Here is an 18,950-nt window from a genome sequence, read left to right as displayed (position 1 = left end):
GTCATTGTCCTGTTGGAAGGAGAACCTTTGCCCTAGGCTGAGGTCATGAACGCTCTGGAGCAGGTTTTCATCAAGGATCTCTCTGTACTTTTCTCCATTCATCTTTCCCTCAATCCTGACTTGTCTCCCGGTCCCTGCCGCTGAAAAACATCCCCACAGCATGCTGCTGCCACCACCATACTTCACCGTAGGGATTATGCCAGGTTCCCTCCAGACGTGACGCTTGGCATTCAGGCCAATGAGTTCAATCTTGGTTTCATCAGACCAGAGAATCTTGTTTCTCATGGTCTGAGAGTCTTTAGGTGCCTTTTGGCAAACTCCAAGCAGGCTGTCATGTGCCTTTTACAGAGGAGTGGCTTCAGTCTGGCCACTCTACCATAAAGGCCTGACTGGTGGAGTGCTGCAGAGAGTGTTGTCCTTCTGGAAGGTTCTCCCATCTCCACAGAGGAACTCAAACTCTGTCAGAGTGGCCATCGGATTCTTGGTCACCTCCCTGACCAATACCCTTCTCCCTCAATTGCTTAGTTTGGCTGGGCAGCCAGTTCTTCCATTTAAGAATGATGGAGGCCACTGTGTTCTTGGGGACCTTCAATGCTGCAGACATTCTTTTGGAACCCTTCCCAAGATCTGTGCTTCGACAGAATCCTGTCCAGGAGCTCTACGGACAATTCTTTTGACCTCATGGTTTGGTTTTTGCTCAGACATGCACTGTCAACTGTGGGACCTTTATATAGACTGGTGTGTGCCTTTCCAATTCATGTCCAATCAATAGAATTTACCACAGGTGGACTTCAAGTTGTAGAAACATCTCAAGGATGATCAATGGAAACAGGATGCACCTGAGCTCAATTTTGAGTCTCACAACAAAGGGTTATATTCTAGATTCTTCAAAGTAGCCACCCTTTGCCTTGATGACAGCTTTGTACACTCTTAGCATTCTCTCAACCAGCTTCATGAGGAAAGCTTTTCCAACAGTCTTGAAGGAGTTCCCACATATGCTGAGCACTTGTTGGCTGCTTTTCCTTCATTCTGTGGTCCAACTCATCACAACCCACCTCAATTGGGTTGAGGTCGGGTGATTGTGGAGGCGAGGTCATCTGATGCAGCACTCCATCACTCTCCTTATTGGTAAAAATAGCCCTTACACAGCCTGGAGGTGTGTTGGGTCATTGTCCCAAATGATAGTCCCACTAAGCGCAAACTAGATGGGATGGCGTATCGTTGCAGAATGCTGTGGTAGCACTGGTTAGTGTGCCTTGAATTCTAAATAAATCACAGACAGTGTCACCATCACACCTCCTCCTCCATGCTTCATGGTGGGAACCACACATGCGGAGATCATCCGTTCACAACTGCATCTCACAAAGAAAGACACTGCAGTTGGAACCAAGGATCTCAAACTTGGACTCATCAGACCAAAGTACAGATTTCCACCAGTCTAATATCAATTGCTCATGTTTCTTGGTTGAGAGAATGCCAAGAGTGTGCAAAGCTGTCATCAAGGCAAAGGGTGGCTACTTTGAAGAATCTCAAATATAAAATATATTTTGATTTGTTTAACACTTTTTTGGTTAATACATGATTCCATATGTGTTATTTCATGTCTTCAGTATTATTCTACAATGTAGAAAATAGTAAAGGTAAAGAAAAACCTTGGAAGGAGTAGGTGTGTCCAAACGTTTGACTGGTACTGTATGTATGAAATTTGTTTTGATTTAGAATGGACCATTATCATGCACCTGTATCGAAACAGGCTCAGGGAAAAAAATACAAGCATCCTCCATTTGCACTTAAATAGCAAATGGAGGATGCTTTTCCCAATGGTTTATTTTCATGCCAGCCAGGTAGGCTATACTCCTTGTCATGTCTACTCCCGCTCCTTCCCTCCGGCGTTCGACGTCGCCGGTTTACTAACCACCGGTCCTGGCATTCATCGTTACACGCACCAGGCATTCATCATTAGGCACACCTGGACTCCATCACTTCACTGATTACCTCCCCTAAATCTGTCACTCCCTTAGTCAATACTGCCTGGGGAATGGAACTGTGTGTTTCATGTTTATACGCTACTCGTGTTTGTTATATTGTTCTCTGTTTCCTTTATTATTAAACTCACCACCTGCACGTGCTTCCCTACTCCCAGCGTCTACGTTACACTCCTGTTGTAAATATAAGCAATGTGCTTAATTTCAGGAAAGTTGAGAAATAAATATACTAGGCCTAGCCTATAGAAAGCTGATGGGATCCTCCTCTTTTTATTAGAGGCCATCACTCCGTTTTCTCCTGTAATTGCATAGCCTATAGAAATGTTGCGCAACATGAGCTCATGGGCTCTCATGAAGTGTTTGATTCGATTTTTGATTACATTTGCATCGATGTTGGAGTGATTAGAGGGGCAAGAGAGTGCTGAGTACCAGGCAGTAGCAAGTTTGGTAGGCAACTAACGACCAGCAGCAGCATCAAAGCTTGGAGAAGCCTAATTACCGAGACTAAACGGTCATGTGGAATTTGACTGCCTTCATGACTCGTGACCGCGGTAATATGGTCACCGCAACAGCCCTAGTCCTCCCACTACGACTCTGGAAACAATGCAGTTTATTAGGCTACAGATTAAATAACTTATGATAAACTTCACAGGGTGGGGAAAGTGCACAGTAATCTTAATTATCTTTTCCAATAAATATCGAGGGTCTTATTCTGGTGACATGATGATCGATGCTTGACTGCCGTTTGACAAATACAAATATTCTCCATAATAATCTCATCATGTAGACAAGCATGGCACACCCTACTGTATCTGCAAGCCATTGGCTAAAGCCCCAAGAACAGAGTAGACACATTTGCTATTTAACGCAACAGTTTTTGTGACAAAACTATCGGTAGAGCTGAAAATGTATTTGGTACATGAAAACTTAAGCAAAAAAGTACTTTGTGTGCACTACATCATCACGCTCTGATTTCTATCTGCAACAAGTCTGTTTGGTGGAAACACACCACTGCTGGGAAAGGTGTATATTTTCTTTATGCGGATTTTAGAACATTCACATGAAAATCTGTCGCCAATTGAGCGGAAACCTAGCTAGTGTCTAGCTTTAATTTGATTGTTAGTTCTCAAAGATGGTATTAATTATTCTTTGATCTGGTTTTGGTCGTTTAAGTTGACAGTTTTCCATCCTGAAAATTGCCCACTTAGACTAAGACTAAGAATTTTCTATACAGAAAAAAAACCTGTAATTGGCTCCAATGATGTAATTTTGCTGTAATTTCCTCGATATCAAATGGGTAGTTCAAGATAGCCATTTATCTACTTCCCTAGAGTCGGATGAACAGAAACAGCTAGCATGCTAACTGTTCCTGTAGACTTCCAGTCATTGCACTAACGCTAGATAGCATTGGCTTGTGAAACTACCTCTAACTTCCTTCATATGGGAAGCAGATACATAAAATAAAAATGTTAAAAATCAAAAAAAATTGCGGACCCCCTGAGTACTTCAGCGGACCCCGTGGATCCTCGTTTGAAAACGCCTGAGCTATGGGACAGATCCTGTTCTATGAGTTCTGAGCTGAGCTATGGGACAGATCCTGTTCTATGAGTTCTGAGCTGAGCTATGGGCTTATAGGTGAAGTATGAGAGAGATGAAGAGAGAAGGCAGTATGAGGGAGAACAGGGAAAGAGAGAGAGGGGGGAAGAGAGGGAGGGATAGATAGTGGAGAGGATGGGGTACCTTCTGCTTGCGGTGGATGCCTGGGCTGTTGGGGGTGGAGGTGGGGGACTGCTTGCGGTGGATGCCTGGGCTGTTGGGGGTGGAGGTGGGGGACTGCTTGGAAATTGGGGTAGAGAGCTGGCTGCTGGAGCCCGTCCCGTTGGCTGTGAGAACCCAGACAGAGTGAGAAAGAAAAGGTGTAAAGAGAATAAGAGAAAGCGAGAGAAAAAGAGAGAGACCAGTGAATTAGATTGTGTAAGACCTGTGTGCCAGGAGTAATGTCTGTCACAGCCAGAAGAGGTCTGGCCACTCCTCAGAGCCCGGTTCCTCTCTGGGGTTTTTCCTAGATTCCTGCCTTTCTAGGGTGTTTTTGCTAGCCACTATGCTTCTACATCTGCATTGCTTGCTCTGTGGAGTTTTAAGCTGAGTATCTGTATAGCACTTTATGACAACTGCTGATGTAAAAAGGACTTTATACAATACATTTGATTGATTCATTGAGTGCTTGGCCCTCACTTGGCTGTGGACAGAGTCTCTCTGGGCGGCTGACTGACTGAGTCCCTGTTTGTTCCTCTCTGCCGGGGGACATTTGGCCATTACTCTACAGCCCTTTCAGGTTGCTAAGATACCCCTGGCCTAGACAGTGTTTACATCAGAGTGGTGTGATGTCGTAGTTTGTGGAGCAAGACTTTTTAAAAGAGCAAAACTGAATCCCGAAGGAAAGACTAAAACAGATGGCCACTCTCTCTTCCAGGCTGGTAACAGGTACAGTAGCACAAGAGCAGAGCTTCGCAGATGAAGCCAACTTCAATTCCATAAAGCTCATATCTTCATCCAGATCTAAAATGTCTATTTAACTAAAACCAGACAACCAGAACTAAAAAGCCAAGAATGAATGATATGAAAGCAGTATGGACAGAACTAGGTTGGGAAGGCAATGAAGATATGGACTATTCTAGTCCATGCCTATGTAAACAGTATAACTTTAGTACGTCCCCTCGCCCCGACCCGGGCGCGAACCAGGGACCTTCTGCACACATCAACAACTGACACCCACGAAGCGTCGTTACCCATCGCTCCACAAAAGCCGCGGCTCTTGCAGAGCAAGGGGCAACACTACATCTAGGTTTCAGAGCAAGTGACGTAACTGATTGAAACCCTAGTAGCGCGTACCCGCTAACTAGCTAGCCATTTCACATCCGTTACACCTATTTCAGAAGATTGGTCTATGGGTGTATATACTGTAAAGCAGTATAACGACCAGGAGATTAACTTTTCCTGTCACATACAGACAACTTTTAGTCTGATTCCAGGGGTACACAGAAACATGCATCATAGAAAACCTGGATTTTATTTCAAATGAAGAAAAATAACAAAAAATGTGCAACAAAACTAAACAAACAAACAAAACAGCCAAAACAATGAAATACCAAACAAAAACAGTGTGATGATGTCCTTCAAAACCAAACTATTTTGATAATGTGTCTGACTGCAGTGTAAAATTGGGGCCTCTGTTGAGGCTGTAAAAATCTTTTCATTGAGACATTTGTCTTACGTTCTCCTGCTCATGACGTGGCTGCATCAGATCAAATGAAACAGGCCAACACTGGTACCCTCTACCCCTGTCTCTACCCTGTGTCCCCCCACCCATCCTGATTCCATCACCCACCCGGGTGGCTACTCCACCCTCATCACAATAAAGAGGCTGGTTAACCTTGGAAACATTAGAAGGACTAGCCACTTGGCTGTCCATCTGCTGCCTTCACAAGCCACGGGCCCCGCCGGTACGCACTGAAATATTAAACGTAACACAACATACTTAATGGAGGTGCACAAATTGAGATAAAATATCCAACGTTTGATCAGTGAGTTCAGTCTGAGCCAGCACCTCACTGTGGAGTGACATCAGACCAGGGAGCATGCAACACCAAACCAATCAGTCGGCGTGACATCAGACCAGGGAGCATGCGACACTAAACCAATCAGTCGGCGTGACATCAGACCAGGGAGCATGCGACACTAAACCAATCAGTCGGCGTGACACATGTCAGCAAGGATAGCACCTTAATGGTGTCTAGTATGTATAACAGGTCTAGTATGTATAACAGGTCTAGTATGTATAACAGGTCTGTTATGTATAACAGGTCTAGTATGTATAACAGGTCTGGTATGTATAACAGGTCTGGTATGTATAACAGGTCTGGTATGTATAACAGGTCTAGTATGTATAACAGATCTAGTATGTATAACAGGTCTGGTATGTATAACAGGTCTGGTATGTATAACAGGTCTAGTATGTATAACAGGTCTGGTATGTATAACAGGTCTGGTATGTATAACAGGTCTGGTATGTATAACAGGTCTGGTATGTATAACAGGTCTGGTATGTATAACAGGTCTGGTATGTAAAACAGGTCTGGTATGTATAACAGGTCTAGTATGTATAACAGGTCTGGTATGTATAACAGGTCTGGTATGTATAACAGGTCTGGTATGTATAACAGGTCTGGTATGTATAACAGGTCTGGTATGTATAACAGGTCTGGTATGTATAACAGGTCTAGTATGTATAACAGATCTAGTATGTATAACAGATCTAGTATGTATAACAGGTCTGGTATGTATAACAGGTCTGGTATGTATAACAGGTCTGGTATGTATAACAGGTCTGGTATGTATAACAGGTCTGGTATGTATAACAGGTCTGGTATGTATAACAGGTCTGGTATGTATAACAGGTCTAGTATGTATAACAGGTCTAGTATGTATAACAGGTCTAGTATGTATAACAGGTCTGGTATGTATAACAGGTCTGGTATGTATAACAGGTCTGGTATGTATAACAGGTCTAGTAGTCATAACAGGTCTAGTATGTATAACAGGTCTGGTATGTATAACAGGTCTGGTATGTATAACAGGCCTAGTATGTATAACAGGTCTAGTATGTATAACAGGTCTAGTATGTATAACAGGTCTAGTATGTATAACAGGTCTAGTATGTATAACAGGTCTAGTATGTATAACAGGTCTAGTATGTATAACAGGTCTGGTATGTATAACAGGTCTGGTATGTATAACAGGTCTGGTATGTATAACAGTTCTAGTATGTATAACAGTTCTAGTATGTATAACAGGTCTGGTATGTATAACAGGTCTGGTATGTATAACAGGTCTGGTATGTATAACAGGTCTGGTATGTATAACAGGTCTGGTATGTATAACAGGTCTGGTATGTATAACAGGTCTAGTATGTATAACAGGCCTAGTATGTATAACAGGTCTAGTATGTATAACAGGTCTAGTATGTATAACAGGTCTAGTATGTATAACAGGTCTAGTATGTATAACAGGTCTGGTATGTATAACAGGTCTGGTATGTATAACAGGTCTAGTAGTCATAACAGGTCTAGTAGTCAAAGCAGGTCTAGTAGTTAAAACAGGTCTAGTAGTTAAAGCAGGTCTAGTAGTTAAAACAGGTCTAGTAGTTAAAACAGGTCTAGTAGTTAAAGCAGGTCTAGTAGTTAAAGCAGGTCTAGTAGTTAGTGCTGAGGGAGATTGCTGCCCACTCCTGATTGTTCTCTTCAAATCTATGTCTATCTATCTTGTTGCCCCCCCCCCCCCCCCCCCCTTGGCACAGACAGCATATGTCACGGATTATAATACCTCCAAGCTCTAGAGACAGATGTGAGGTATTTACAATCTTCCACTACCTTTGTTTCCTTTTCATATTTAATATTTTCACCAATGCTTAAGGAAAGCAGATCTGGATTAGTATCATTTTGTAATTCATAATCTGCTCACATTATCCTGATCAGACAAAGGCTGGATTTTCTTGTGTCCCCATTTTGATTTGTTAGTGGGGGTATTGGGCAACACAGCTTGCAGAAAGTGTTGTGTTGAGGTTAGAGGGCAGTGCCCACCAGTAAACATTGTCTGCCTCATTGTCTCACTCACAGTATAGACAGACATGGCAGACGGAACAGACAACAACGGGAACCAGGGTTTAAACACCCTGACTGTGCAATCAAATCCTGGACAACAACATGCAAATTAAAGACATACAATTCAGCATTAAAAAAATGAATGAAACAAAATCAATAGAACAGAAAGTCACATTATGATAATGACATATAAAAATATTAATAACCACATGCATCCATGTCAGTTGGTTTAAATCTAGCTGCGTTTAGAATCAGGGTGGGTGGATGGACATAGTAAAGGTGAGTAGTAGTATCTGTAATAAAGTCTATGTGGGCCAGCATGGAGTCACATAGTAGATGAGACAACAATGAGCTCACTCGATTCAGCAGGAGACTTGCTGCGCCGGATCGGACCTGGACTCTTAGAACCTTTCTTCTTCATCATCCTGCACCCTTCTGTGAACAGAAACGCACGCACACAGACAGACAGACAGACAGACAGACAGACAGACAGACAGACAGACAGACAGACAGACAGACAGACAGACAGACAGGACAGACAGGACAGGCAGGACAGACAGACAGGACAGACAGGACAGACAGGACAGACAGACAGACAGGACAGACAGGAAGGACAGACAGACAGGAAGGACAGACAGACAGGACAGACAGACAGGACAGACAGGACAGACAGAGACAGACACACAGACAGAGACAGAGAAAGAGACAGTGTGAGCATCAGACAAACAGGAATCACAGTAGCATCTTTCATGTGAAAGGCAGCATTGACAAAGAAATAGACGTTCATACAAACAGATTGACATGAACACTGTAAAATGTTAATTGATACCAAATGGCATGCAGATGTGTCTTTAATGAAGTCCATTGTTGCTGAAATGTTTTCAGCAAGGTGGGTAGTTTGGTGGTCTCTGTTGTACAAAGACTAGCTTGAGCTTCAGTCTATGTGGTTTCTGTGTGTACAGCAATTATATATTGTGTACGCAGAGCGGTGAGGTTTACTGTCTGTAGACAGTATGCAGAGCGGTGAGGTTTACTGTCTGTAGACAGTATGCAGAGCGGTGAGGTTTACTGTCTGTAGACTCAGCCAGCGCCCACCCCTCCTCTAGCGCCCACCCCTCCGTCTAGCGCCCACCCCTCCGTCTAGCGCCCACCCCACCTCTAGCGCTCATCCCTCTAGCATCAATCCCTCTAGCGCCCACCCCTCCTCCAGCGCCCACTGCTCCTCTAGCTCCCACCCCTCTGTCTAGCGCCCACCCCACCTCTAATCCCTCTAGCATCAATCCCTCTAGCGCCCACCCCTCCGTCTAGCGCCCACCCCACCTCTAGCGCTCATCCCTCAAGCATCAATCCCTCTAGCGCCCACCCCTCCTCCAGTGCCCACCCCACCTCTAATCCCTCTAGCATCAATCCCTCTAGCGCCCACCCCTCCGTCTAGCGCCCACCCCACCTCTAGCGCTCATCCCTCAAGCATCAATCCCTCTAGCGCCCACCCCTCCTCAGCGCCCACTGCTCCTCTAGCTCCCATCCCTCTGTCTAGCGCCCACCCCTCCGCCCTCCTCTAGCGGCCACCCCTCCGCCCTCCTCTAGCGGCCTCCCCTCCTCTAACGCCCTCACCTCCTCTAGCGCCCATCCCTCCGTCTAGCGCCCATCCCTCCGTCTAGCGCCCACCCCACCTCTAGCGCTCATCCCTCAAGCATCAATCCCTCTAGCGCCCACCCCTCCGCCCTCCTCTAGCGGCCACCCCTCCGCCCTCCTCTAGCGGCCACCCCTCCTCTAACGCCCTCACCTCCTCTAGCGCCCATCCCTCCGTCTAGCTCCCATCCCTCTGTCTAGCGCCCACCCCTCCGCCCTCCTCTAGCGGCCACCCCTCCTCTAACGCCCTCACCTCCTCTAGCGCCCATCCCTCCGTCTAGCGCCCATCCCTCCGTCTAGCGTCCATCCCTCCTCCCGCCTCTAGCGCCCCTCCCTCCGCCCTCCTCTAGCACAAATCCCTCCGCGCTCCTGTTGCGGCCATCCCTCCTCTAGCGCCTATCCCTCCTCTCGCCTCTAGCGCCCATCCCTCCGCCCTCCTCTAGCGGCCACCCCTCCGCCCTCTGCTAGCGCCCACCCCTCCGCCCTCTGCTAGCGCCCACCCCTCCGCCTTCTGCTAGCGCCCACCCCTCCGCCTTCTGCTAGCGCCCACCCCTCCGCCCTCTGCTAGCGCCCACCCCTCCGCCCTCTGCTAGCGCCCACCCCTCCTCTAGCGCCTGCTCATCCCTCTTGCGCCCATCCCTCTATCTAGCGCCCTCCTCTAGCGGCCACCCCTCCTCTAGCGCCCACCTCTCCTCTAGCGCCCACCCCTCCTCTAGCGCCCACCCCTCCTCTAGCGCCCACCCCTCCTCTAGCGCCCACACCTCCTCTAGCGCCCACACCTCCATCTAGCGTCCATCCCTCCTCCCGCCTCTAGCGCCCCTCCCTCCGCCCTCCTCTAGCACAAATCCCTCCGCGCTCCTGTTGCGCCCATCCCTCCTCTAGCGCCCACCCCTCCGTCTTGCGCCCACCCGTCCTCTAGTGCCCACCCGCCCTCTAGCGCCCATCCCTCCGACCCTCTAGCGCCCATCCCTCCGACCCTCTAGCGCCCATCCCTCCGCCCTCTAGCGCCCATCCCCCCGCCCTCCTATAGCGCCCCTCCCTCCTCTAGCGCCACTCCCTCCGCCCTCCTCTAGCGCCCATTCCTCCACCCTCTAGAGCCTTTCACTCCACCCTTCTCTGTTGTCCATCCCTCCACCCTCTAGAGCCTTTCCCTCCAGCACCCATCCCTCCGCCCTCCTCTAGCGCCCACCCCTCCGTCTAGCGCCCATCCCTCCTTCTAGCGCCCACCCGTCCTCTAGCGCCCACCCCTCCGTCTAGCGCCCATCCCTCCGTCTAGCGCCCATCCCTCCGTCTAGCGCCCATCCCTCCGTCTAGCGCCCATCCCTCCGTCTAGCGCCCATCCCTCCGCCCTCCTCTAGCACCCACCCCTCCTCTAGCGCCGATCCCTCCGTCTAGCGCCCATCCCTCCGCCCTCCTCTAGCGCCCACCCCTCCTCTAGCGCCAATCCCTCTGTCTAGTGTCCATCCCTTCGCCATCCTCTAGCGCCCATCCCTCCACCCTCCTCTAGCACCCATTGCTCCGCTCTCATCTAGCGCTCCTCCCTCCTCTAGCACCGATCCATCTGCCCTCCTCTAGCGCCCATTACTTCACCCTCTAGAGCCTTTCACTCCACCCTCCTCTGGTGTCCATCCCTCCACCCTCTAGAGCCTTTCCCTCCTCCAGCGCCCATCCCTCCACCCTCCACTAGTGCCCATCCCTCCTCCAGCACCCATCCCTCCGCCCTCCTCTTGCGCCCATCCCTCCTCCAGCGCCCATCCCTCCGCCCTCCTCTTGCGCCCATCCCTCCTCCAGCGCCCATCCCTCCGCCCTCCTCTAGCGCCCATCCCTCCATCCTCCTCTAGTGTCCATCCCTCCACCCTCCTATAGCGCCCAACCCTCCTCTAGCACCCATCCCTCCACCCTCTAGAGCCTTTCCCTCCACCCTCCTCTAGTGTCCATCCCTCCACCATCCTCTAGAGCCCATCCCTCCTCTAGCACCCATCCCTCCACCCTCGAGAGCCTTTCCCTCCACCCTCCTCTCGTGTCCATCCCTCCACCCTCCTCTCGTGTCCATCCCTCCACCCTCCTCTCGTGTCCATCCCTCCACCCTCCTCTCGTGTCCATCCCTCCACCCTCCTCTCGTGTCCATCCCTCCACCCTCCTCTCGTGTCCATCCCTCCACCCTCCTCTGTGTCTGTCTTTCCTGCCTGCGGAGAGCTGATTACACAGTGTCTGTTTGTCTTCTCTCTCCTAACCTTCACGCACCAGGAGTCACACAGCCAGATGTCTGTGTGCCAGTGCTCGTGTGAAATGCCACCGGGTATTCAAAAATCCTTCACACCTAAAGAGCATATTAGACACTCACTTCCCCTCTACACCACGCTCACCCCGCCCCTCTCTGGCAGAGTGGTTTAGTCTATGAAATGCTCTGCTACACCCCCAGGGAGAGAAATTGTGTGACCCAACGGTGACAGAAGTGTTCTTAAAATGACAGAGTTGACTTATCTGAAATAGCCTTATGTATTTAGACTTTTAAAGGGTTAACTAAAGGGCTTTGAGTTCAGTCCACATTTGCCATGGTCAATTGAAGGTGATCCAATTCTGCTTGTAGTGATGCTTATTAAATACTGAGCTACATACACTCCCCTCTGTCTCCTGCAATGGCCATCAAAACTGGCTACATTTTTATGTGCAAATTCGATTAAGCAACATGATCCAAATCTATACCAAATATGTCTGTGTATGGTGATAGGGTTGGATTATCTCTGACTGTGCTGTATCAGTTTGGACCAGTGCAGTGTGTGAAAGACAGGGCCACTCTGTTCCTCGCCCCTGGCCCCACCCAGGCCAACTCAGTGGTCTCCAGCAGACATAATATGATGTCAGTGTGATGTCGGCATGACCCCACTGACCTTGGTTATTAAAAGCTCCCTGGGCTGATTTGGGTTTGGTTCCAGAGGGGTAGAGCGCTGAAAGAAAGGAACCACAACATTAAAGCACACGGGCCAACTCCTTCAGTCAAGGACCCAGTGAGAGGGCAGGCAGGGGGTTAGGAAATGGACCCTGCCTAAAACATATCAATCCTACACTGATAGTGTACCGTAATCATGTATTTGATGACTTTCCCTTGTTACTGAGCTCTCTGCTATAGAGAGGTGTGACGAGGTATGTGAGAGGGAGCTGAGTGTGCAGTGGCCTGTGTAGCTATTGTGTGAAAATAGCCTTTAAACACCTGTAGGAAGTGGCCAGGCTGGGTAGTGTAGCTCTACTTCTCTCCTCCACTCAGAGTCAGTATCAGCACCAATGATCTCAACCTGTCACCAACAAGATGAATGGCTGTTCCTCCACCCAGACTTATCTTTCCCTGCTGCTTACTGCACACAACACAGCAGACCAATACTTTACCTTTACATTCACTACACACACACACACACACACATGAATACACAAATGGCACACACTATATTTATATTTATTCTGGTATGTAAGAGGTATCTGTTCTAGTGTAGCCTGGAAATGCCTGTCCTACATGTAGGCCTGTCTTTTAAAATGTCATGGGAGGAACACATAGAATGGCCATTCTGAAGTCCTTTCCATTATGGCCCTGGCGGTGCCTGATCCTGTTTGGCATTTGAGGTGCCCTAGAGACTACTTACCACTCTATTTACATGTCTAAAACCTCATTTACATAAACCCCATCTAAATAATGAGCTCTAGTGCAATACTGATTTGAAAGACCTAAGCGTTGGACTATAAAGAAAAAACTCCAAAAGGAGGCAAAAGAAGAAGGCTATGTGATGTATTTGCCAGTCACTCCATTGAACAGCTAGCTACCATAATCTACATGTGGACTGAGCTGGATGTTGACATAACTGAGTCCGGCCTCTAGCCAAAATCTGGCTTTTCTGGGGTGCTGATATTTTATTTAACTATATATTTCAGAGAGATTATTTCCTTTCTAAATCAGACCTGTGAGTTCCTATCTGCACTGTGCGTGTGTGCGTGTGTGTGTGTGTGTGAGTGAGAGAGAGAGAAAGAAATATACAGTGACTAAAATACCACAATCACATTGACAGATTAGAGAATTTCACAAAAGGTTACAACACTTCCTATGTTGCAGTACAAATATAACACACGTCACATCATAGAAAATTGACAATATTGTAGATAGAACAGTAACAGTAACATTTGACGACAGTAAATCAGTGACTTTTGCAGTGTATGAGGGAAACAGGTTCTGGTCCCAGGGACTTAAGCAGGGAACAGTGATTCAGTGAGAGTGGTGTGAAGGGGGACTAGCCGTGTTACAGCGGTGTAGTTAGTGACTAGCCGTGTTACAGCGGTGTAGTTAGTGACTAGCCGTGTTACAGCGGTGTAGTTAGTGACTAGCCGTGTTACAGCGGTGTAGTTAGTGACTAGCCGTGTTACAGCGGTGTAGTTAGTGACTAGCCGTGTTACAGCGGTGTAGTTAGTGACTAGCCGTGTTACAAAGGTGTAGTTAGTGACTAGCCGTGTTACAGCGGTGTAGTTAGTGACTAGCCGTGTTACAGCGGTGTAGTTAGTGACTAGCCGTGTTACAGCGGTGTAGTTAGTGACTAGCCGTGTTACAGCGGTGTAGTTAGTGACTAGCCGTGTTACAGCGGTGTAGTTAGTGACTAGCCGTGTTACAGCGGTGTAGTTAGTGACTAGCCGTGTTACAGCGGTGTAGTTAGTGACTAGCCGTGTTACAGCGGTGTAGTTAGTGACTAGCCGTGTTACAGCGGTGTAGTTAGTGACTAGCCGTGTTACAGCGGTGTAGTTAGTGACTAGCCGTGTTACAGCGGTGTAGTTAGTGACTAGCCGTGTTACAGCGGTGTAGTTAGTGACTAGCCGTGTTACAGCGGTGTAGTTAGTGACTAGCCGTGTTACAGCGGTGTAGTTAGTGACTAGCCGTGTTACAGCGGTGTAGTTAGTGACTAGCCGTGTTACAGCGGTGTAGTTAGTGACTAGCCGTGTTACAGCGGTGTAGTTAGTGACTAGCCGTGTTACAGCGGTGTAGTTAGTGACTAGCCGTGTTACAGCGGTGTAGTTAGTGACTAGCCGTGTTACAGCGGTGTAGTTAGTGACTAGCCGTGTTACAGCAGTGTAGTTAGTGACTAGCAGTGTTACAGTGGTGTAGTTAGTAACTAGCAGTTTTACAGTGGTGTAGTTAGTAACTAGTGGTGTGGCTGCTCTCACCATTCTCATCCAGAGAGAAGTCATCCTGGGCATAGCGGAACTTCTCTGGGCCACAGGCAATGAAGACATCATCATCACCAAAGAAATCCTGAAGACAGGTGACCTGGAGGAGCAGAGAGACACATTACCATTTGAGAATGCAGGCCTGCAACAACACATATCAGATGTAAAATAAATCCATCTTAGACAGTGACCAGTGTAACATCTCAGCACTACTACCTCCTTGAGTCCTCATGTACTCCCAGGTCACATCATGCTACTAACAGTGGCGGGAGCAGATTGGCTGAATACCCGGGGCACGGGTGCAGGGGTGTTTGGAGTGTCAACAAAGTAGCATGAGAGAAATATGATGCCAAGTTTTCAAACTACTGGTAGTTTCTTTGAGAAGATATAGCTACTGTATAAAGCGATCAATGCATTTGAACAACAGCATAAATACACCCATTTCACTGTTGCATGTCAAAAACCAAATGAAATGCCAAGTTCCTTAAATCTGCTGAGAATGTTCCAAAGACAAGCAACTATTCTGCACTATTCCCATACGATGTGGGAAGGTTCTATGCAAAATAACCAATGGACAACAAAGCAGACAGATTATTTCACTTATTACTCACTGTATCACAATTCCAGTGGGTCAGTTTACATACACTAAGTTGACTGTGCTTTTAAACAGATTGGAAAATTCCAGAAAATGATGTCATGGCTTTAGAAGCTTCTGATAGGCTAATTGACATCATTTGAGTCAATTGGAGGTGTTACCTGTGGATATATTTCAAGGCCTACCTTCAAACTCAGTGCCTCTTTGCTTGACATAATGGAAAATCCAAAGAAATCAGTTAAGACCTGAACCAGACTTGTAAAGGTCTACAATTTTGGCTGATTTCTTTTGATTTTCCCAGACCTTTAATTATTCCTTATACATGCTACATCAACTATAATCCCTAATCGTTAAGTTTCAGGGTAGAATTATTTAATCATTATCTCTAAACATATAAATTCTTTTATCAGGTTCCCACCATGAAGAATGGAGGAGGAGGAGTGATGGTGTGGGGTTGCTTTACCGGTGACACTGTCTGTGGTCTGTGATTTATTTAGAATTCAAGGCACAACTTAACCAGCATGGCTACCACAGCATTCTGCAGCGATACGCCATCCCATCTGGTTTGCGATTAGTGGAACTATTTTATTTTTATTTATTTATTTCACCTTTATTTAACCAGGTACGCTAGTTGAGAACTAGTTCTCATTTACAACTGCGACCTGGCCAAGATAAAGCAAAGCAGTGCGACACAAACAACAACACAGAGTTACACATGGAAAAAACAAGCGCACAGTCAATAACGCAACAGAAAAAATAAAGTCTATATACAGTGTGTGCAAATGGTGTGAGGAGGTAAGGCAATAAATAGGCCATAGTAGCAAGTAATTACAATTTAGCAAATAACACTGGAGTGATAGATGTGCAGATGATGATGTGCAAGTATAAATACTGGTGTGCAAAAGAGCAGAAAAGTAAATGAAATAAAAACAATATGGGGATGAGGTAGGTAGATTGGATGGGCTATTTACAGATGGGCTATGTACAGCTGCAGCGATCAGTTAGCTGCTCGGATAGCTGATGGTTAAAGTTAGTGAGGGAAATATAAGTCTCCAGCTTCAGCGATTTTTGCAATTCGTTCCAGTCATTGGCAGCAGAGAACTGGAAGGAAAGGTGGCCATAGGAGTTGTTGGCTTTGGGGATGACCAGTTAGATATACCTGCTGGAACACATACTATGGGTGGGTGTTGTTATCGTGACCAGTGAGCTGAGATAAGGCGGAGCTTTACCTAGTAAAGACTTATAGATGGCCTGGAGCCAGTGGGTCTGGCGACGAATATGTAGCGAGGGCCAGCCGACTAGAGCATACAGGTCGCAGTGGTGGCTTTGGTGACAAAATGGATGGCACTGCAATAGACTGCATCCAGTTTGCTGAGTAGAGTGTTGGAGGCTATTTTGTAAATGACATCGCCGAAGTCGAGGATCGGTAGGATAGTCAGTTTTACTAGGGTATGTTTGTCGGCGTGAGTGAAAGAGGATTTGTTGCGAAATAGAAAGCCGATTCTAGATTTAATTTTGGATTGGAGATGTTTAATATGAGTCTGGAAGGAGAGTTTACATTGTAGCCAGACACCTAGGTATTTGTAGATGTCCACATATTCTAAGTCAGAACCGTCCAGTGTAGTGATGCTAGTCGGGCAGGCGGGTGCGGGCAGCGAACGGTTGAAGAGCATGCATTTAGTTTAACTAGCGTTTAAGAGCAGTTGGAGGCCACGGAAGGAGTGTTGTGTGGCATTGAAGCTTGTTTGGAGGTTTGTTAACACAGTGTCCAAAGAAGGGCCAGATGTATACAGAATGGTGTCGTCTGCGTAGAGGTGGATCAGGGAATCACCCGCAGCAAGAGCGACATTGTTGATATATACAGAGAAAAGAGTCGGCCCGAGAATTGAACCCTGTTGTACCCCCATAGAGACTGCCAGAGGTCCGGACAACAGGCCCTCCGATTTGACACAATCTGTCTGAGAAGTAGTTGGTGAACCAGGCGAGGCAGTCATTTGAGAAACCAAGGCTGAGTCTGCCGATAAGAATACAGTGATTGACAGAGTCGAAAGCCTTGTCCAGGTCGATGAAGACGGCTGCACAGTACAATATTTTATCAATGGCGGTTATGTTATCGTTTAGTACCTTGAGCGTGGCTGAGGTGCACCCGTGACCAGCTCGGAAATCGGATTGCACAGCGGAGAAGGTACGGTGGGATTCGAAATGGTCAGTGATATGTTTATTAACTTGGCTTTTTGAAGACTTTAGAAAGGCATGGCAGGATGGATATAGGTCTATAACAGTTTCGGTCTAGAGTGTCACCCTTTGAAGAGGGGGATGACCGCGGAAGCTTTCCAATCTTTAGGGATCTCGGACGATACAAAAGAGAGGTTGAACAGACTGGTAATAGGGGTTGAAACAATGGCGGAGGATAATTTTAGAAAGAGAGGGTCCAGTTTGTCTAGCCCAGCTGATTTGTAGGGGTCCAGATTTGCAGCTCTTTCAGAACATCTGCTATCTGAATTTGGGTGAAGGAGAAACTGGGGAGGCTTGGGCAAGGAGCTGCGGGGGGTGCGGAGCTGTTGGCCGGGGTTGGGGTAGCCAGGAGGAAAGCATGGCCAGCCATAGAGAAATGCTTAAGAAATTCTAGATTATCGTGGATTTATCGGTGGTGCAGTGGGCAGCTGGAAGGAGGTGCTCTTGTTCTCCATGGACTTTACAGTGTCCCAAAACTCAACCTTTGCTTCCTGATTGCGTGTATTGGTTCCTGACTTCCCTGAACAGTTGCTTATCGTGGGGACTATTCGATTCTATTGCAGTCTGCCACAGGATGTTTTTGTGCTGGTCGAGGGCAGTCAGGTCTGGAGTGAACCAAGGGCTATATCTGTTCTTAGTTCTAAATTTTTTGAAAGGTGCATGCTGTCACGCCATGACCTTAGAGAGCCTTTTTATGTTTCTAGTTGGTTTGGTCAGGGTGTGATTTGGAGTGGGCATTCTATGTTTTGTTTTCTATGTTTCTTTATTTCTATGTTTTGGCCGGGTATGGTTCTTAAATCAGGGACAGCTGTCTATAGTTGTCTCTGATTGGGAATCATACTTAGGTAGCCCTTTTTCCCTCCTTTCAGTGTGGGTAGTTAACTTTGTTAGTGGCACTATAGCCCTGTTTAGCTTCACTGTCGTGTCTTTGTTTTCTTGTTTGGTTGGCGACATTTACTAAAATAAAAGGAATATGTACGCTCACCACGCTGCACCTTGGTCTTCTTCCTGCGACGGCTGTGACACATGCTTATTTAAGGTGAGGAAATTACTTTTAAAGAACGACCAGGCATCCTCGACTGACGGGATGAGGTCAATATCCTTCCAGGATACCCGTGCCAGGTTGATTAGAAAGGCCTGCTCGCAGAATCAAATCAAATCAATTTATAAAGCCCTTCTTACATCAGCTGATATCTCAAAGTGCTGTACAGAAACCCAGCCTAAAAACCCAAACAGCAAGCAATGCAGGTGTAGAAGCATGGTGGCTAGGAAAACTCTCTAGAAAGGCCAGAACCTAGGAATAAACATAGAGATGAACCAGGCTATGAGGGGTGGCCAGTCCACTTCTGGCTGTGCCAGGTGGAGATTATAACAGAACATGGCCAAGATGTTCAAATGTTCATAGATGACCAGCAGGGTCAAATAATAATAATCACAGTGGTTGTCGAGGGTGCAACAGGTCAGCACCTCAGGAGTACATGTCAGTTGGCTTTTCATAGCCGATCATTCAGAGTATCTCTACCGCTCCTGCTGTCTCCAGAGAGAAGAAGTGTTTTAGGGAGCGTTTGACAGTGATGAGGGGTGGTCGTCTGACCGCGGACCCATAGCGAATGCAGGCAATGAGGTACTGATCGCTGAGATCCT

General features: G+C 47.2%; 1 protein-coding gene across 1 annotated transcript in view; it reads right to left on the bottom strand.

Moving 5' to 3' along the window:
- LOC139552576 (neuronal migration protein doublecortin-like) overlaps positions 1 to 18,950 on the bottom strand; it is an 82,048-nt gene that overhangs the window by 3,541 nt on the left and 59,557 nt on the right. Inside the window, exons 4-7 of the mRNA XM_071364440.1 lie at positions 14,474 to 14,576; positions 12,169 to 12,225; positions 8,003 to 8,080; positions 3,726 to 3,868 (exon numbers count right to left, since the gene is read on the bottom strand). Of these exons, the coding sequence (XP_071220541.1) occupies positions 3,726 to 3,868; positions 8,003 to 8,080; positions 12,169 to 12,225; positions 14,474 to 14,576 (381 nt within the window). The remainder of the gene's footprint in view (positions 1 to 3,725; positions 3,869 to 8,002; positions 8,081 to 12,168; positions 12,226 to 14,473; positions 14,577 to 18,950) is intronic.

The sequence above is a fragment of the Salvelinus alpinus genome, chromosome 24 (assembly GCF_045679555.1).
Source record: "Salvelinus alpinus chromosome 24, SLU_Salpinus.1, whole genome shotgun sequence".
In the NCBI taxonomy this organism is placed as follows: Eukaryota; Metazoa; Chordata; class Actinopteri; order Salmoniformes; family Salmonidae; genus Salvelinus; species Salvelinus alpinus.
This window is presented reverse-complemented; position numbering and strand designations above follow the sequence as displayed.